The sequence below is a fragment of the Dermacentor albipictus genome, chromosome 4, assembly GCF_038994185.2.
Source record: "Dermacentor albipictus isolate Rhodes 1998 colony chromosome 4, USDA_Dalb.pri_finalv2, whole genome shotgun sequence".
In the NCBI taxonomy this organism is placed as follows: Eukaryota; Metazoa; Arthropoda; class Arachnida; order Ixodida; family Ixodidae; genus Dermacentor; species Dermacentor albipictus.
In genome coordinates, this window is record NC_091824.1 from 30,671,433 (window position 1) to 30,693,028 (window position 21,596).

The 21,596-nt window shown below is 45.7% G+C and overlaps 1 protein-coding gene across 3 annotated transcripts in view; it reads left to right on the forward strand.

The window, feature by feature from the left end:
• Positions 1-21,596, forward strand: part of LOC135907544 (gastrula zinc finger protein XlCGF57.1-like) — a 55,216-nt gene that overhangs the window by 11,025 nt on the left and 22,595 nt on the right. For 2 of the 3 annotated variants that reach the window (XM_070536874.1, XM_070536876.1), the window contains exon 4: positions 8,926-9,342. In XM_070536874.1, coding sequence (XP_070392975.1) covers positions 8,926-9,342 — 417 coding nt within the window. The remainder of the gene's footprint in view (positions 1-8,925; positions 9,343-21,596) is intronic. The other variant, XM_065439226.1, reaches the window with a different exon arrangement.

Genomic DNA, 21,596 nt, shown 5'->3' on the forward strand with positions numbered 1-21,596 from the left:
GTCTATCGGATTCTGGTGTTGGCTGTTTCTTCGCTAATTCCAACTATCTGTCCAACTTTGATGCGACATCGAAAGCTCTATCGAGAGCAACTCGTGGATAGTTTCTTTCTGCTAGCGTTGTGTTAAGGTCATTTAGGTGGTGGATGTAATTGTGGTCTTCGCTGCAGATTCTTCTTATTCATGTCGCTTGTTGAACAAAGAATCCTTGCTTGCACTATCGCAGGTGATGACTGTTGTAGTCTAAATATTGCTGGCTATCCATAGCCTTCCGGTAAAATGTCGTTCTCAGTTTTCCATTTTCTACGTAGACCGTGGTGTCAAGGAAGTTGATCTGACTAGGTGAGTGGTGAGATATAAATTTAATACTCATTAGATAGCAACTGATATGGCTAATTAAGTCGGTTAATGTGCTTGTGCCATGTTCCCATATTGTAAACATGTCGTCAATGCAACGAAGATAGGTGTGGAGTTTTAAAAGGTAGGATTTCAACAGGTCTGCTTCAAGCTGAGACATCCCATGTATGCACAGCACCGCAGTGGTACTTTTAGGAAGCTGAACAACTTAGGCTCTGCATCTTACAGTGAAATTTCCGTTCTGAACGAGAACGGAAATACAGAGAATCATACCTGATCCATAAATTTCAAAGGGAGCTTTAGAGTCTATTCGTTATGCTAAACTTCAAGCTATAGGCAGCAACACTTAGGTAGTTTGGTTGCTTAGTGTTTTCTCCTCCCCCCTTTTTTTCGTTTTTTTCCCCTTTTATTTATTTATTTATTTATTTATTCTATTTCTGTATTTTCTTTTAATGTTTTCCTTACGAGCACTTTTTTTCTGCTGTTCCTTTTATAATCTCTTTCAGAGACATGATAGCCCACGATGACCAGCGAAACAGGTAATAGAGTGCTGCTCTGCACGCCGCTGATACGCCGGCTGACACATGGCCGTCAACACAGGATTGACAGACGGCCGTGTCACTGGCCCGGTCCTCAGCACTCCTTTATTCTCTATTCTAAACCCTCGCCGCTAACACACCTTCGTTCATTGCCGCACCCACCTGCCTTACGCCCTCACCCCTTTAGAAGAACCCCACCTTTACATACTGTGGCTAGGAAAGCATACGTCGCCTTGAAGACAAGTCTTCTTGTCAAAACATTTGCTCCTGCTTTCACCTTGTTCTCGTTTTGCACATCATTATACAATGTAAGGAAAACAAGCGGGAACGAGAAAATATGCTGAAACAATTCATCACAAAATGCTACAGAATCGAATATAGATACGTTAGCGGCAAGGCTGCTCTGTAAGTGCATGACATAGGCCAATGCAAATGGGCTGAATGACTGCCAATCTAGCGAGCACGCCCCTGAAACTTTGACCGAATGTGCATGACAGCACACTGAAAAGCCAGGTTCTACAATAGTGAAAATGCGGCTGGAAATGTGCAATTAAAGCTACTCGTCAATACCTTAGAATGTGTGGAGAGTTAGTCAGGCACCATCTTTTTTGTCCATCTGTCTGACTTGCAGTGATAACAACCCCTAATATTTCTGGTCTGTTCAGGAACAACACCATGCCCAGTTTGCAAACTCGATTGTTAGCCAGGCTTTGTGTGAGTTCCTCCCATCTTTCTTCTTGACGTTATGTGATGCCTCTCTTAATGAACTTTGTTGTCCGGCGTCTAACTCGAGCATTCTTTGCTTTTAACGCTAAATTAGCTGCTGGTATGTTGATTAATGGTCATTGTGAGAAAGCAGTGCGCATAGAGAAATTGCAAGGCTGCGTTTGTTCTTTGTCTTGTCTTCGCACAGTGATAGCAGTTAAGCACGTTTCACATGGTGCAGTTTTGCTTGTTCTTTTGCACATGCAACATTGCTTTTGTGTCACTCTGTGCATGCGACTTTTCAATGTTTTGAAGTGTTGAACTCTGCTGTTTAAATCACTTGTGTGGTGTGATTGGGGAACCAGCAAGAATACAGCTTGTCACACAAATCGTGAGGTTTTACAGGAACTGTTCCCAATTTTTTCTGCCTTGCTTTCAATCAATGTGTACTTAATCATCATCAGCCTATTTTTAAATCCACTCCAGGATGAAGGCCTCTCCCAATAATTTTCAATTACCCCTGTCTCACTCCACCTGATTCTCTGCCACCCTTGGCTGTACTTACTGCTCTTTCCTTGGCACCCATTTTGTAGCTCTAACAGACCACCGGTTATCTGCCCTACTTAATATATCACCTGCCCACATCCATTTTTTCCTCTTAATGTTAGCTAGAGTATCGTCTACCCGTCTTTGCTCTCTAATCTACACTGCTACCGGTCTCTTAACATTATGCCTAACGTTCTTTGTGCCATTGCTTTTTGTGTGGTCTTAACTTCTCAAGCTTTTTGTTAAACTCTTAACTTTCTACCCCATGTCTTGGTAGTGGTAGAATGCAATGTTTGTACACTTTTCTTCTTATGGATAGCGGTAGTTAATATGGCTACAATAATAAAATAGTGTACTGAATAAACCACACAGTGACTCTTCCACTAGGTGCTCGCAAATGTCAAAACCGTAGTTGGTGCAGTTAGTGCATGCGAAGCTCAAAGGTGAAGTCTGCACGTGCCATTGATGTGGCTCTGAAACCGCTGTGCACCCCGCAGGGGCATCTGCGTCAGTAGGCGTTTGGTCTGTTGCGACACCACGCACCTGAGCACACGAGGGTTGGACCCTTCCGCGCTCAGCCGTGCGCAGCTTAGCCATGTTTGGGGAAAGGGGGATACTGAGTGTTGAGGTGATGCTGGGTGTTTGGACCTTTAAGGCCCCCCGGCGGAGGCAACACACCCCTTTGGCCTCTGCTTCACATAGACGGCACCCCCGGACTGACCCACCCGGGGGAAATCGGTAGTTGCCTTTTCCTGTCTCTCTCTCCTTCCAGCCTTCGTCTTTCTCTCACTTTCCACCTTTCCTGTCTTCTCCTGGCTTCTTTTTACTTCCAATTTTCCAGGCAGCAAGGGTTAACCTTGTTTGAATAGCCGACCTAGGTTATTTCATATTTGGTTATGGTGATGACGTACAGCTGGCGTTTACAGAACCTGTACATACAGTACCTGTAGCGTCCCCTTGTAGGGCTCCATGGTGACTGGCTGGCGTTATGGCCGAAATTTAAATTTGTCTATGGCTAGCTCCTTGCCTTGCCTTCCCAAACGCCCTCAGAAAAGAGGGCGTACCGAAGATGTTTTCCAGTTCTTTGGACGCCAAAGCCCGAACATCCCACGGTACCATGTGATTCATTCAGAAAAATCCGATAAATAAGTACGAAACATTTCCCCTTTTCAAGTTTCCAAGTCCTTAACTGATGTCCTTGGTCCAGGCTACAAGGTATCAAGGCTGGCAAGTGGTGATCTCCTATTAGAGCTGCATGATCAGAAACAATATGAAAAGTTGCCCAGTCTAGTATCATTTGGGGATGTTCCGTTAACAGTAACTCCACACTGCCCTCTGAACACCACCCACGGTGTTGTCTCAGATGATGATTTGCTCCAGCTGACAGAGGCTGAGCTCCTGGAGGGCTTCAGTGAGCAGAATGTTGTCAATGTGAGAAGAATTAAGATGAGAATGGAAAGGAAAAGAAATTCAAACGAAGCACTTAATATTCACATTTGGTTCAAGTATTCTGCCCGAGTCTATAGAGGCCGAGTACATCAAGCTCCCTGTCAGACCATATGTGCCGAATTCCCTAAGATGTTTCAAATGCCAGAGTTTCGGCTACAGTTCGCAGAATTGCCAGGGCCGCCAAACATGTGCGAAATGCAGTGCCCTTGAACACGCAAGCTTGTAAGAACTCTCTCCACTGTGTAAACTGTGACGGGGATCACGCTGCATACTCGCGGTCGCACCCCTCCTGGAAGAAGGAAAAAGAAATTGTAACGATAAAAGTAAAAGTGAATATATCGTTCAAAGAGGCATGAAGGCGGGTAGCATACCTGCCAAAGAAAAGCTTTGCCGAAGTGGCGCGTGAGGGGGCAGCGTCACAACGGCCTCCGGCGGCTGTCCGACCCACAAGCATGAGTCGGCAGTTACGCCATCTGCCCCCACGATGGTCGTTGCAAGCGCTGCTCCACCAGCCGAGCGAGCAGAAGGGACGATCAACCCTGAAGGTTGGCGCAGCCGAGACTGCCCCAACCTCCCCGGCCTCTTCCAGCGCTGGCAACAGCCGGCGCAGCCAAATCCCTCAGGGAGCCCCATCGACCTCCGGGCTGGTTGGCGCAGGGGTCTTGCCCTCCAAAACGGGACTCTCTCGGGAAACTTCTCGCTCACAAGAGCACGTGTCCGGCGCCTCACAAGAGACAATGGACACTACACCTATCCTTCAAGCACACCAAGCGCCTAAGGAGCGGCGAGGCTCCCTCGAACGCTTCAAAAAGGGCAAAACCCCAGTTACAGGGCCTCGAAAGAGCTCTGTAATCTAATCTCTGAAATCTCTGTAATTAATACTTCTGTTTCTGTATAAACAGCACCTATTTACTTCCAATATGGATACACAACTAATTCAATGGAACGTCGGAGGTCCTCTTAGGAACCTTGATTAGGAACCTTAGGAACCTTAGGAACCCACATATTACTCTGTAGTAAACGGAACCTTTTCTTCAATAGATCTTAGTATAGTTTCCCCTTCTATACTGCCCGAACTCGAATGGGAAGTTACGAACAATCCTTGTGGGAGCGACCACTTCCCCATACTGATAAGAACATTTAAAGAAAACGAATATCTTCCACAAGCTCCTGGGTGGAAGATAGACACAGCCGACTGGGAGAAATTTCGTACTCTCCCTAGCATCTCATGGGCTGACATGACATGCAAGAGCTTATCCAAAAACACTATCCAAAAGTGCTGTGTTGACAGGAAACACACCCACAACACGCAAACTTTCTCTGTCCGTATGTCAAGTTTCGCAAAGATCGCGATGATGCTGTCGTATCATCAGGCAGTGTTGCCATTTTTATTCATAAAGGTATTTCCTGTCAGTGTTTACAGCTACAAACGCCCCTTGAAGCAGTGGTGGTTCAAGCTGTTCCTCTAAATAAACTCGTCACCATTTGCTCGTTTTACGTACCCCCACACTACAAATTAAACAAACATGAATTTCAGTCATTTATAGACGAATTGCCAGAACCTTATGTTCTTGGCGATTTCATTGTGCACAGCTGCCTGTGGGGCGACTCTCGGATAGACGCGCGAGGCCGTCTTGTTGAACAGTTCCTTTTTTCTTCAGGTGTGTGCTTACTGAATAAGAAGGAACCCACATATTACTCTGTAGTAAACGGAACCTTTTCTTCAGTAGATCTTAGTATAGTTTCCCCGTCTATACTGCCCGAACTCGAATGGGAAGTTACGAACAATCCTTGTGGGAGCGACCACTTCCCCATACTGATAAGAACATTTAAAGAAAACGAATATCTTCCACAAGCTCCTGGGTGGAAGATAGACACAGCCGACTGGGAGAAATTTCGTACTCTCCCTAGCATCTCATGTGCTGACATGTCTTCTTTAGAAATTGATGCTGCTGTGGAGTATCTTACAGCATTCATAATAGATGCCGCATCAAAATGCATATCCGAAGTGAGTGGTTTGGCATGCAAACGACGTGTATCGTGGTGGAACAGCGAATGTAGGATCGCCCGTAAGAATCAGAACAAGGCGTGGGGGTTGCTACGCACATCTCCCATTGCTGAGAATCTTGTCAAGTTTAAAAAAATAAAGTCTCAAGGCAGGCGAACCCGCCGACTGACCAGAAGAGAAAGTTGGCACAAGTATTTATCGAGTAATAACTCGTTTAGAGATGAGGCCAAAGCCTGGAACAGGGTTAATAGGATTAGAGGGCGGCAAACATATTCACTCCCTCTGGTAAACACACAGGGCGATACACTGCATGACCAGGCAGACTCACTTGGGGAGTATTTTGAGAGCGTGTCAAGTTCAACAAATTATTCACAATCCTTTCTCAAATACAAACAAACAGAAGAACGTAAGCCTTTAACAAGAAAAAGTCGAGAGAATGAGCCTTGAACCTTTTTGTATTGCCGAATTGAGAGCTGCCTTGAGTGCATGCAAGAGCTCCGCACCAGGATCTGATAGAATCATGTATGAAATGCTCAAAAACTTACACAATGATATGTAAGTTACACTACTCACACTTTTCAACACCATCTGGGATGCAGGGTACCTTCCAACCGCATGGAAGGAAGCCATTGTGGTCCCTGTTTTGAAACAAGACACTTCCTCTGTGGCAAATTACCGCCCAATAGCCCTCACAAGTTGCATTTGTAAGGTGTTTGAAAAAATGATAAATCGGCAACTCATTCATTTCCTTGAACAGAGCAAAATGCTTGATCCTTATCAGTGCGGCTTCCGAGAAGAGCGCTCCACAACCGATCATCTCGTACTTCTTGAAGGAAATATCCGGGACGCATTTATACATAAACAGTTCTTCCTATCGATATTTCTCGATATGGAAAAGGCGTATGACACAGCGTGGCGATACGCGATCCTGCAAGACTTATCAGAAATGGGCATTCGTGGAGATATGTTGAATATACTATGAAGCTATTTTTGCAAACGTACCTTCCGCGTTAAAATCGGCAATGCATTGTCGCGAGCTTTTATACAAAAAACTGGTGTACCTTAAGGAGGTGTGCTTAGCTGTACGGTCTTTATCTTGAAAATGAACACGCTTCGTGCTTCATTACCACCGGCCATCTTTTACTCTGTCTACGTGGACGACATTCAAATAGCTTTCAAATCTTGTAACCTCGCAGTCTGCGAGAGACAGGTACAGCATGGCATGAACAAAGTGCCAATGTGGGCAGACAAAAATGGATTTAAGATCAATCCTAACAAAAGTTCTTGTGTTCTTTTTTACAAGAAAGAGAGGCCTGATCCCAGATCCTTGCTTAGAACTATGTGGACAACAGATAGCTGTAAACAAAGAACACAAATTTCTAGGTGCTATACTTGACTGTAAACTCAGTTTCGTCCCCCACATTAAACATCTTAAAGAAAAATGTCTGAAAACAATAAACCTAATGAAACTTCTATCCCAGACTACGTGGGGTAGTGATAGGAAGTGCCTAATGAATTTCAGAATTCTCTATAAGAGCCTGATTCGTTCACGATTAGATTATGGTGCCGTGATCTATCTTTCTACCGCCCCGAGTGCGCTAAAGATGCTAGACCCTGTTCACCATCTAGGTATCCGCTTAGCCACAGGGGCTTTCAGGACAAGTCCCGTTGAAAGTTTATGCGCAGAATCGAATGAGTGGTCACTTCATCTCCAGAGAACATACATCAGCCAAACATATTTTCTGAAAGTCCACTCTAATCCTCAGCATCCATGTTATAATACCATTAACGAGATGACATATGCTACACTCTTTCATAATCGTCCCTCCGTAAGACAGCCTTTCTGGCTGTGTGTGAGGGAGCTTAGTAATAAAATGCATGTTCCACTCCTCGAGCTTCGCCTAATGCATCCAGCCAAGCTGCTACCTCCTTGGGAGTGACAGCTGATACAATGCGATATATCTTTCATGCAAGTTACAAAACACGCTCCAGAGATTGAAATCCAAATGCATTTCTGGGAACTCCAGCACAGACACTCCTGTACGGAGTTCTATACAGACACATCGAAGTCACACGACGGGGTGTCCTATGCAGCCGTCGGTCCATCCTTCTCGGAAACCGATGTACTGCATCCGGAAACTAGTATCTTTACGGCTGAGCCCTACGCACTGCTGTCGGCCGTAAAGTATATAAATAAATCAAAACTCCAGAAATCAGTTATATATACGGACTCCCTTAGTGTTGTGAAGGTCTTGATGTCTTTCTGTTACCACAAAATTCCGGTAAATAATGAACTCTACTCCGTACTGTGTAAAGCATATATATCTAACCAACATGTGATTATATGCTGGGTGCCTGGACATAGGGGCATCGAGGGTAACATTCTAGCGGACCAGATGGCCACATCAATTTCATTGCATGCAGTTAATCCTACTGCTTTGGTCCCTGTGACTGACCTGAAGCCTTTCTTAAGAAGGAAACTGCGAAACCACTGGCAACGTATGTGGGATGCAGAAGTAAACAACAAACTGCATGTGATAAAGCCACAGTTAGGTTCTTGGCCCTCCGTAACAAAATCACGGCGAACAGATGTCCTATTCTGTCGCCTCAGAATAGGACATACATTTGGCACGCATAACTTTTTACTCACTGAAAATGATCCTCCAACCTGCGATAGATGCGGGGAGAGGCTGACCATCCTCCACGTCCTCCTGGAGTGTCGGGCAGCCAAATCTGAGAGAAGGAAACATTTTTCCCTAGCATACCGGCAGCACATCCCCCTACATCCCTTTATACTACTCGGCCCAGAAACTTTATTTGACACCAACGCAGTCCTAAGTTTTCTGAAAGATGTTGTCTTGCATGTTGTTAGCCCCACATGTTCGTAGCGGGTCCTCTCTTCAAAGGATGCCGCTGTCATAGCTCTTTCGTATAGCACATGCCTCTAGGCCCTTGTGTTTCAAGGGCTCTGGCGAGGCAGCAGGGCTCCAAGTAGTTTTACCATCTCATATATTTTCTACTTTGCATCATACTTCTACGATGGATTTTAATGTTCATAGTATTCGTCATTAGTTATCACCATAATTTTATAGCACATAGATTTTACGCGCTTTACAGCAACTATTTTTAGGCCCCTTTACAGCCAAGTCACATCTTCTTCACAGAACTCATCATTCCACAGCGAAATCACTAACACTGTCTTGGCGCTCTTTGGCCATATCTGGCCCTTGCGCCACTAAACCACACACATTCATTCTTTCAAGCCGCTGTGCAAGAAAATTGCCGAGCGCGAAACAGACTTGAAACACGCATGCCTTCTCCCAGGACAATCTTCAGGAGCACCTGCGGGCACATGGCGGTGAGGTGACGCGGTGGAAGAAGTACATGTGCGACCACTGCGGCAAACCCTTCTACAGTATCTCGCTGCTCAAGATCCACATCCGCGTGCACACCGGCGAGCGGCCATTCCCCTGTGACTTCTGCAACAAGGGTTTCTCGTCGGTCTCGGCGCTCAACAAGCACCGGCGCATCCACACGGGTGAGAAGCCGTACGCCTGCGCCGAGTGCGGCATGCAGTTTTCACTCAAGGGGATGCTCAACCGCCACATGCGCGTTCACACAGGAATCCGGCCACATAAGTGTCCGCACTGCGGCAAGGAGTTCATTCAGGCTGCGGGACTCAAGGCGCACCTGTTCCATCACACGGGCATGAACGGCTTCAAGTGCACCGTCTGTGACAAGGTGAGGAGCTTTGCCAGTGTGCGTGTTGTTTCACCTTTTGCCGGTGAAGGCATTGGTCTGTGTCTCGTGTACCATAGTCGGTGACAGGTCGTAGGTGCTCCACTGTACCATGGTCCCCATATCCTATGGGAACGTGCACAGTGCGTTTGATGGATGTGTATACCCAGCCGTGGCGTAGCCAAAAATTTCGTTCGCGGGGGGGGGGGGGGGGGGGGGCTCACAGTGCAGCTCGGCCACCACATAAGAAGAAACATTAGGTCGGGTGCTCCTATCTAAATAGATGTAGAAGGAAAATTCGTTTTTCTCGGCAACCACTTCACTGAATTTGATGAGCTTCATTACGTTTGAAAGCAAAACTTAAATTCTAGTGATTGTTTGTTTCGAATTTTCGATTTAGGTCATCAATATTTTATTAAAAAGTGGCAAACGTCAAAAATTTTCAGAAAACGAAACAACGAAGTTTACAACTCTGCAAATCAGCAATGAATATTGATATCAAAATTCTGTAAATTGCACATAATAGTACATCTACAGTGGACAATATTGATGTTACACATGAGTCTCAAAAAATTAAGTAGTATTATGGAAATAAGGCTTTTGCAGAACCCTTGTACATAACATAACCAATTCAAATCGACATATCGAATTTGTCTGCTATGAATGGTGTAATGGATGCCATTTACAGAACTATGATATCTGTTCTTGATGAAGAGCTATTAATTTGTAAACTTCGTGCTTCTATTTTTTGTCGGAGTTTCGAATTTTTCTAGATATTCTAAACAGAGTTCGGGCCCTAAATCGAAATTCTGCTTACAACAGGGACTACAATTTAACTTACTCTCTCAAATGCAACAAATTTCATTAAAACGATTCAGGAGTCATCTCAGAGAAGCGTTTCTGCGTTTTACATGTATCTGAATAGGCCACGTCGGAGTTGGGCCCGAGCTAAAACAATTTGCCTAGGGATCAAATACATGAATAATAACTGTATTGTCATTGCCAGAGATGCTGCAAACGAATTGTTGAACGCTACGCACTGTCAATAAAAGCAAAATGTGTATTTTTTCATAGAATATTATACTCGTATGTGCCAAAAATTGTGCCCAACATAGCTGTTGTCACTGCTTCCATGTTTTTGTCTATTTACTAAGTAAAGAAAATATGACACGAGCTTTAGAACTACATCAGTTCGAAACCAGCACAGCAGCGCATGCCGCTGATATGATAAATGTAAAGGCCATGAAATGAACAAGTTGAAGACAAATATGCTAATGAAACTTTGTCATTCAAGATCATTATTTACATTATTGTACATATGCAACGGCCAGCGAAAAATTTCAATGACGCTGTCATTTGTTCCAATGTATTACGCAGGAGCAGCTGTCACCGGTCATGTATCGTGAGTAAGTGCACCGAAATTATAGTCACAACACAAAGCACCTATAAAAAGCAGGAGTTCTGCAGAATTTACGAGGGCCAGTCAAATTAAAGTGAACCAATGCGAATATACGGGGTACTTTATTTAAAAGTAGCCTCCATGAGCATTTAGACATTTGTCCCATTGACTAACGAGTCGCGTAATTCCCGTCTCATAAAGCTCCTTGGGTTGTTGCTCCAAGACGTCTGCAACTGACTTTCACGTCATCGTCCGAGACGAATCTGGTTCCCTTGAGCTGTTTTTTTGGTTGCCCTAAAATCTGGAAGTCGCAAGGCGACAGGTCTGAGCTGTATGGCGGATGGTGCAGCGTTTCCCGCTTGAACTTTGCCAGTTTTGTTTTAACCACATCAGCGACGTGTGCACGGGCATTGTCGTGAAACAAGATGACCCCATTCGTCAATTTTTCATGTAGTTTGTTCTTGATTGCAACATGCAGCCGATCCAGCGTTTCACAATATCGGAAAAAATTGACAGTCTCTCAAGATATAGCAAATTCTAGCAGTAATGGCCCCTGATGATCGAAAAATGAAAGTCAAGACCACCTTTCCGGCGGAAATGATGACCTTTGCTTTCTTTGGGGGTGGTGAATTCGAATGTTTTCTTTGTAAGCTTTGCCGTCGTGTTTCAGGCTCGTAGTAGTGGCGTGATGGTTCGTCGTCGATCACAATTGCAGACATAAAATCGTCACCCTTATTGTGATACTGGATCAGGTGAGTAAAGGCAGCGCCGAGCTTCTGCATACTCTGGCGGTGGTTCAAAATCTTGGGCATCCATAGCGCACACAAGAGCTGATAACCAAGATCTTCATGAATTATGGCGTGAACAGTGACGGTGAACCGAACCCTGACTGATGGAATATACAAATGGAATAGAATATACAAATGCCAAGATACAGCTTGATAAAGGGCAAAAAAGTGCCACTCGAAACAAAGTTCACTGCATGTATGCAGAAAACCTTGCAACAAGATGTCTAAACGTACGTATAAGTCTCCAATAAATCTACGTATCTAAGAAAAAGTCACGGTATATAATGGGTCAAACAAGGCAAATAAACATGTTGCGCAATCACAGATTCACAGAATCCTAGATCCTGCCCCCATTCCATCCACTCCCCCCGATGTATCACGCGCGACGGAAGGCAGTGCGCTTGCTCCTGTTTTCTCCCTCGCGCACACAAGACTGAGCCACCATCGTCGTCTCACCCATTCCAGCCCCCCATCCCCCTCCCTACGCTTTCACTCACACATACAGCATACGGCGCGCGGTCATGATGTTATCGCCCTTGGACTTTATATTGAACATGAGGGCGACGGCAACGGCAGGAATGCGCCTAGAGTGTCGATATAATTGCTATCACAATAATATAATAAGAGTACCCGGCAGCTGAAGCGGCTCGTGGCCCATTACTTTCCGCACAAGAAGAAGCAACAAATTCACCATGCGGCAATTCGCTGTGCCACAACGATGTCTTTTTTTTTTTTTTCTCCTTTTGTGGGGTGGGGGCACCGACATGCAAAAACGCAAACGAAAGTATCTCCACAATCGAATTCCTACATTGGGCACCTAATTTGGCTACCGAAAGAATATCGAAGCAATCGTGAGACGTTTGGTCCACCGAGAACCATACACATACTGCTCGGTATCCTACACCGGCTAGACAAGACTTTCTGGAGAGGTCGCGCTCAGGCGAACGCTGTGCAATCCATCGAGTCCCCACAGTGATGGCGGCGAGCGACCATTGTTTCTTTTTCTCGTCTTCTAGCTAGAAAGCATCCAAAACTCTGCCAGGCGAAAATGCACTCGGCCAGAGAAAACCGAACGCGCACCGAAGTGCGCCGCGCGGTGGTCAGGGCAACACGAGAAAAACGCATGCGCTCTGGCTGGCTCTGGCAGCCCGCAGATAGGGGAGCGAGAACAAAAAAATTGAAGAGGCTCAATGTGTCCTCGCGGTTAAAAGTCAAAGTAGAAAAAATAAATAGGAACGTAGTTACCTTGGCTGGCTTTAGTGTCTTCACTGGATGCTTTGGCGCAGGTGAAAAAAAAATGTTAGTATTTTTTATGTGACATGACGGCACGAAAGAACCCCCACAGCACTTCGTCTCATTGGGCCTCGCTGCGGGCTTTGTCAACTTGTCTGATAGTGCGTTGATTTGGCTTGTCTCGTTGTATGGCCCGATGTACGACGTTGGAAAAGTTAGTGAACCTTTGGCATCCAATATTTATGGGAACATTAAACTTGCAAAGTTCCGCAATTGAAAATCTAAAGCACATGTTTGGAAATGTCAATGCACCTTCCACACCAAATGTTTATGACAACTTTATGCCCATAAAGTTTCGGAATTGACATCCACGCGCTCCGTAGATTCCATGATAGAATGTAGATACCGCGGCCTCCGCGAGATGCCCCGACGAGCCCCTTCGCCATCAAAACGTCCTTGAAACTTTTTGCTTGAATGGGGCTGCTTGCGTTGTGTGACTCCCAGTGCATGGGCGGTGCCGCGAAATCCAGCCCTAGTTCACAATTTTTGTGGTGAAATGGCTTTTCGACTGTGAAAAATACGTTCTAGACAAAATCCAGAATGATTTCCGGTGCCGGGGCTTGCTTTGGTCGGCGGTGCATGGACAGCACGAAAAATATCTGGGGGGGGGGGGGAAGGGGGGGCTGAATAACCCCCCCCCCCCTGGCTATACCCCTGATACCCAGTTAAAGAGAGTTGTGAGTTCTGGAACAGACAGACTGCCTTGTCTTTGTCGCCCCGTGTAACTATTAGAGTTAAGGACAGTCCCTCTGGTGCTAGCCTGTTGCGCAAGAGTAGGGCCCTTCGGACTGCACGGACGGCAGACTGTATTGTACCAAGACTGAGAGCCACTTCCCTCCGGTAAAAGCACGTTGTTGTATGCATTCTAGGACAGTCTGTTGCCTGGTGCACTACGGCAACCACTACATTTGTGAATATATAGATAAAACTGGTTTTCTATAGATAAAACTGCCCACTTGTGTTCAGTGGTTGCTGGCGCCTTCCTGTGCCACAGTGCATAGACATGTGGTACATTCGGCCGAGCCGCCCTGGCACTGTGCCGGTGCAGCAGAATTTACATCGAACACTGCCCAAGCTTCGCGTTTTACTACCTGCCAGGCCAACACGAGTTTACTACCAGCCACCAAACACGAGTTTGCGACTGTAGCACCCTCTGCGAAAGACGTGTAGAATTCGAAACTCGGCAGACGACAGCTTAGCTGAGGCCAGTCGTCACTTGCACTTGCCCTGATTCTCAGCAACGTGAACAAGGTCAAGTTGTTTATTGATGAGAATTGTTGAGAATGCGTAATGACGAATGATTCTTAAAGTACGGCAATATTTTAGGCTGCAAACTGCGTTGGCAGCACATTGCATGTACTCCGACTTAGCCAAACTGCCTTCAAGACTGAAAAGAAACGACGGAAATACAAAAGTTGCAGTATCAAATGCAGAACCTAGTAGTGCAGCTTCATGCCTCCTCAACTACCATATTTACTCGTATAATGATCGCACTCGCGCAATGATCGCACCCCAAACTTGTCACAGAGATATGTCGTGTGCCAAGTCTAGCTAATGATGATCGCGCTTACCCTCTGTTGAATGCCATGCGAACGACTCTTGAAGACATACCAAGCGGTCTGCTCGCACTGAATATTCTTAAGCAGATGCTCCATTTCATTCCTTTCATCACTTTCCGCACTTCCATGAAATGAAAGCTACAACCAAACTAACCTTGGCTTTATTATTTGTAGGCTTCCTAATGGTTTTAGTCAACAACAAAAAAAAAGGCGCCTTTCAGTTCTTCTCATGTACACTCGTGGGCACGCAACTAATCGCGAGCGACAATGGTAGTGGCGACGTTTACACTGATACGTTAGCAGTGTGCCCTATTCATACATCGTTGCTTGTAACACAGCTAAGATATTCGCCTGCCCTTACCGGAAACGTGCCATATTACAATAGTAGTGAAGACAAGTGGCCACAGTTTTTGCAGCATGCCTGCCATGTGTTTCTATGCCCACCTCTCTTTCTGTCTCCTAAAAGTAGACATGGCTATGTTATTGTTGCAAACTTGCCAATATTTACGATATTATTCATTACTCACACGGAAGAAACTGTTTCAATGCGTGTTGTGTACTCAGCAGAAGAAAAAAAATAGCATTCGTCGTGTTCGACTTGCTCCGCCGGCCGCCATTTTTGTTTTGGTGTCCCGCTCTGTTCAGCGGCAGCCGCGTGCTTGATGACCGGTTGTCATCCCGCAGCAAATGTGGGATGAAAGAATTCTGGTTTTATGTTCGTGGGCAATTTAACCAGAGTAATGATCGTACTCCTAAAGTTGCGTCAATTTTTTTTTTACAAGAACGTGCGATCATTATGCGAGTAAATACGGTACTTAGAATGCCGAAACCTCGGTGACCTTTGACATTTGCTCTCGTCGGTGCTCTAGGGTAGCGGCGATAATCAATTTCATCCTCTTCGTTGACCGATGAGAGAGAGTAAAACATCTTAATAAATGGAAGCTGAAGAGTCTGTCGAATTCAATAAGACGCTCATATACGGATGCGGGAACCTTATAAATCATGAAGGCAAAATTTGGGGGGGGGATTTTCCACTTAGGAGCGACGCAATCGTCGGTTAAAATTGCGCTGTAGCTCCGCCCCCCAACAAGCGTTGCGCGCTGCTGCTGACACTGACGATGCGAGCGGAGACTGGAAACCGCTGCTTAGTGACGTCAACACTGGTGTTCCGCTCCTTCGCAGTCTCGGCGACCATGCCTGACTGGGCTTATTTCTGCGTGCGTGCTGTCCTTATCTGCTTCGCTCGACCCTACATTCCTTTATTTGTGTGTATATAGGAGTGGTAGTTGACGTGCGCAGCATCAATTGAACTTTTAGGCCGATCATGCCGGTGTTCTGTGCAGCCTACGCTTGCACGAACACCAGCGGCCGCGACAATGTTCCGATGTTCCATTAGTTCCTGCAAGACAAGAAGCTTTCAGCTAAGGGGAGGCTGCTGTGAAGCGAAACAACTTCAAGCGCTCAAGAACAACAGTGTTGTGCTCTAACCACTTCCGTGTTGATTACTACCGGAGTTTATCAATAATGCGTGCTTTGGGTGCTCCTAAAAAAAAATATAGTTAGCACGCTGAACGGAAAGTCCATGTTTATCGCCCACCCTTCACGCAGGTTTCATCACCAAGCGCCGCTAATTTCTATTGGCACATGTGTTGTGAAACAGCCTGCATGCAGCTACAATAACGCAGTGCAAGCGTAAAGTTTGCATGTGTTGGAAAGCCTGCTCACGCCAAGATGCTGCGCTCCCCCTTCTCTCGCACACATAAGAAACCGACCATCTCACGTAGCCGACGGAATTCGCCGGTTACGGCGTATTCGTCAAATTGTCGACAGCTTTGGGGCAGCGCACAAATGCTGAAGATCGCATCGCCGCTTACGTTCTACGAGGAGGCATGCAGGAACATAACACTACAGTTGTTTGCCCGGAAACATACTCACTGGAACGGTGAATGCAGCTTAGCAAAAAACATACTCGCCAAAGGACATTTCCAACACAAGGAGATGCTAACACTTCGCCTTCGTTCGCGTGGAAAGCAGTGCTTGCACCAGCATTTTTTGCTTCTTGGAGAGGCCGGCTCTTCGCAATCGGCTCGTACATGTAGTATGTACAAGTACGTACGTACGTGTAGTATGTACAAGTATAAACCCCTTACAAGTGATCTTGCACGCAACAGCGACAGCACTACAAGCGAGGTGATGGCTGTCGCGTCCACTCGTCGTCTGCTAGCCGAACTGCACGCGAGCGACGGCTTTGAGCAACGACTTCCCGGTATGAGGGCAGCAATATACGTGCCGAAGTTAGCGTGATGCATGCTTTATCAATTTAAGTTGATGTATTTTACTGAAGAAGGAACACAAAATATTTCTGAAGGTCTTGCACTAGGTTCTTATTCTTGCACGTGTAAAATTCAATAGTTTGCCCGTTCCGTGCGACAAACAGTAGTATTTGAGTTATGTGCATCCAGTTTTGGCTTCGCACAATTGGCTAGTCGCTCATAGCCTTTCTGGGTGACGAGCAACGAGTTCTAGATTTCTAGAAACGAGCGATCGAGCGACAACGCTGAGCGATTTGTTCAAGCGACGGCCCGTTTTATCGCTCGAAGCCGGCGCCCGTCACCGTCGCGCGCAAGATCGCCCTCATAGAGTTTGGACTTAACGCCGAACTCCTCAGAGAAATGCAAGCTCTCTAAAATTTCCATCACCATCCCAGCAAAAGACCACCAAACTACTTTGCATTGTGCTTCGTGTGTAGTGGCAGCAGTCGGTCCGGACGAACACCATTGTTGACGTCACGAGGCGCCCAACCAATAACAGGCGGAAACGGGGCGCGCGAGCTGGGCGTGTCTGCTGCTGCACTTTTCGTCAAAATAAAATATGTTTCCGCTTTCTTTCGCTCAATTTCGATGCGATATTCGAATTCAGAGGGTTGAAAACCAGGGCGTACTGCTCTTCACTAATTTTTTCTGAAAAAGCTTTCAGCTTCCCTTTAATAATATTTGAATGGCGAGAGCAGTGTGGGAGGAACCCTCAGTCCAGGGTCCCTAAGATGATTCCGACGATGTTTCGAGCCCGTTGTTTCACAGCTCGGAGGACCTCAGGAGGTCCGTCGCAGAGGGCATCTTGACCGATGAGCTACTGGATTCTAGCAGCAAAAGCGCTTTTGTGCAGGACACACAGAGACATGGCTTCCATCTTAGCCGTCTGCTACGAAATGGAGCCTGAACTGAACGACCCCCTCTTCGTCATCTGCAGGCGTGCTCTGCACGACAGGATCATATCGCGCTTAATCACCGATCTCTGCGGTGTTGTGCGAATGCGTGTCGTGCTCGCCCCAGCCGAATGTGCTCCACCGCAGGCGTGGCACCCAGACGAACATGCGGCCCCACACGAGTGCACTGATAATTCACGAGTGTCGTCAACCAAAGGTACCAATAGCTTCAGCTAATACATGCAGCTAGTAAGTTGCTTATTACAGCGTTCTCTCTAAAAGTGTAGCACAATGCACGTGCACCAGGGGATCCTGTCTCTGTCTGCTTCCCAGTCGTACATGCTACGGAACAGTACTTGCAATGACGAAGAGGCGAGCAGTGAGAAGACGACGACGACGATTAGAGGATAGCGCGGGCTGTTGCCTCTTGGCCAAGTGCGGCGCATTCCCTTGTAAATATACTTGTATATAGCTTTTCGTCTGCATCTTCCTACGTAACAATATTCACGTTCCCACTTTCAGCTTTGCCATGTGCATCGTTGCCATGGGACTTCTCGCAACCTCCGAAGGGAGGAGCTTTCTGTTACTTAGCTGCAAGTCATAGTCATGTCTATTAAGGCAATTCAGCCTTTCCTGTTGTTTGATGCCGGTCGTGGCGGGTGCATTTCAATAGAGGCGAAATGCAAAAATGCTCAAGTACTTAAATGTAGGTGCGGGTTAAAGAATTCCAGGTGGTCAAAATAAATTCATTGTCCCCCTATATGGCATGCCTCATAATCATACTTGAAGGAAAGAGCGCTACTTGTCCGTCGTACATGTTCCTCTTTTAGTCTGCGTCTTCGTAGCGCTCTTTTCTTCAACTATGCAAAACCAACTCGCCCATATCAAGCTTCTGCTGCTTCATAATCATATTATGCTTTTAGCATGTTTAACCGCAGAATGTAACTTTTTTTTTTCAGCATTTTTTTTTGGTCTCATAACATAACATAATAACATAACAACACCCCGCATATTGTGGGGTGTTGTTGAGGGGGTACTTTGTGCAAGAGGTCGTCCAAATTCATCTTCTAATCTCCCATTAATACGGCCAGTTCATGCTGTGCACTATCATTGTTTCTTCCCCCACATTTGGTGATTTTGGCTGTGTGTGCAAGGACACTATATTTTAAAGAATGGAGTGAGGGCAGCTAATAATTCTGCTTTCTTGAAAAGGAGCCTTGACTCCCAAACTTGACATGGCTATAAACACCTTAGAAATAAGTTGAATTGGTGTTGCTGTTCGCACTGTTTTAAAGGTGTAAACACCTACCTTGTGAGCTGGTAGGTTTATTCCTATGCCTCTCCCATTACCTACACTCCACCATGGTAGACTGCAAACACCCCACAACGTAAATCACAGGCATTTGCCTCTGAGGTTGTTGCACCTACTGCCATTGCAAAAGCACCCTGCAATGACGATGTCTGGCCTCGTAAAAGACCTTGAAGTTATGCTGTATTTGTCATGTGCGCTTCATTAGTGCAACGAAAAGACCGCATACACACGATGAATGTCGGCTAACTAGCCTGCTTATCTATCTTGCTGCTTAATGCTACATTCCTCTACGTTTGGGTAAAGAAATAAAAAAATTTAGTTTGAAGCTGAAGCAAAATATATTGCCTTGTCGGTAGCAAACTTAACTTCCAGAGACCATGCGGGAAGTACTGCCAACTGTGAGAGCCATCTGCACAACTCCCCTGAGTTAAAGGCAGAATGAATGTGCTGCTTTGGCAGGATTATCATTACAGCATAGACCACTCATAGTGCAAGTCACCAGAGCCTTGAATATCTACACTCTAAGCGGTATCACACTGCAACCACAAGAACATTTTTCAAAAGCTGCACACGTGCGAGACATTGTAGAACAAGCAACTGCACGTATCTGAGAACTCATAATCAAAGCTTGCAACTGGGATATTTGCATCCGTTTAAATTTGCAAAGGCTTAAAGGTTTTTGTCCAAGTATCTGTGGTTTTTGCATGAAGCAGACAAAGTAACACTGGAAGGGGAAAAAAAACAGAAATAGCAGACTAAATTTTCAGCCCTGGTCGACTGCCACATTTACTCGATTCTAATGTGCCCCCCTCGATTGTAACGTGTACCCATTTTCCATGACCAAAAACAAAAAAGTCCTTTACAGTACTGCGCACATCATGCTGTTATACAGAAATATAACTTTCTCTTGTTTCAAAAAACAAACATTACTCCCAGTGCACTAAAGTTGCGATTAATAAAAAAAGTCGCAGTTTCACTCAAAAGGTGCAGCATCGATTGTGATATCAAATTAGTAGACAGCTTTACGAAATAAGGATAGTAGTTTTATTGGCCGTATAAACTTGTAAACATTTGCTTACTTACTAAACTAACTAGCATGGTGTCAGGCACATAAGCAAGCATGAACATGTCTCGCTCGATGACTGCAAAAAACTCACTATCCGGGCGTTGTAGTAAGGCAGTGCGGGAGCGAATGAATTGACCTTGGTGCTGCCTCTTGCTTCAACACGAAGTGACAAGAACACAGCGCACACGAAGCTATCGGCCCTCGGTGTGCCTCGATGCGTAGGCTGTCCCCGTCGTAGATCGCTTTGAAAATAGGGTCCACATGGCTGTGCCATACGCAGCAGCTGCCGGAGTAAGCCTCTCCTTCTGTTTGCACCAGTCTCGCATACAAGTTTCGGGAACTCAACTCCCATGTTGCTGCCCGGTTTCTGTTCGTCTCCACACACATGATGAGCACTTCCTTTTTTAATGTGGCATCATGATCAACTCGGCATGTCTTTGCAATCGGCACTTCCACACTGATGGAGCGAACGCAGAAGACGGGAAGACGTATGGTAGACTAGTCTAAGCACACGTATGGCAGCAGAAGGAGAAAGCTATGGCAGCTAGGCTCAAAGCGCATACGAGGCAGCCGTTTTGAAATGCTGATGACAATATGGTAACGTAGATTTTGGGTCGTACTCGATCCTAACGGCATGCAATTATTGGACCCGTTTTATGGTGGAAAAAGTGCATGTTAGATTCAAGTAAATGCAGTATTTGAAATTCCCCCAGTGTTGCCATCAACTCCACAGAAATAATGTAGGACAGCGACCAAAACTTTAGACGCTCTACAATGTCTTGTTCGACTTCTCAGACTGAACCACGAGCGCTTGATGTAAAAAATATGGCAACCACAGACTTGCTGGAGGTTGCTCCACCCAAGCACCGTCTGTCAGCTTAGCTCAAGAAACATAAGATACTGTACTAATTCAGTAAATCATCATTCACAAACAAAGCACAAGACGGTATAATGCATAATAATGGCATAAATATGCCATTTAATTTCCGCTCAGATATAGTGGGCTCTTTTGAGAGTATGTTTAGAACATTAAATTCTGTACGTGTTAATTTTAGATATAGCAGTTTTCAAGTGGTAGTTTCAAGTACAGTCAAACCCGGCTATATCGAACTCGCTAAAAGTGCCTATCAGTTCGATATAGACCATAATTCGATATAAGCCTGTTAAAGAATCGCATGTCGTAAAAGCAGATACCATTTATAAAATCACTTTACTGATGAAACTAGCTTAGCTTCCCATGGTATAGTCCTGTATTTTCTTCTGCTTGGGCAATTTAGCTGCCTGAAACACATGCACTTCTTCACATTGTCTAAGGAGTCGGAGCAACTGAGACCACAACCACCTTCCGCTTTTGCGCAGAAGCACCGGACTAGTGTGAGAGCACCAGTCACTTCACAGGGCGTGGGCAGAGGATGGTCGTTGCTTTCCTCATTGTGCCCACTTTCACTTGTGCTTGGTACGATGTCGGCAATGTAGTCTTCATTTTCAGGCTCTCCCATGGTCGTGACTTCGTCATCTGCACTCACAAACTCGTCGACTGTTGATTCGTCAACAGCTTCCGGAAATTCTGACAGCTCACTCCAAACTTTGGCAACACCAGCAACGTTGAAACATCGCATATGCGTTCATCAGAAT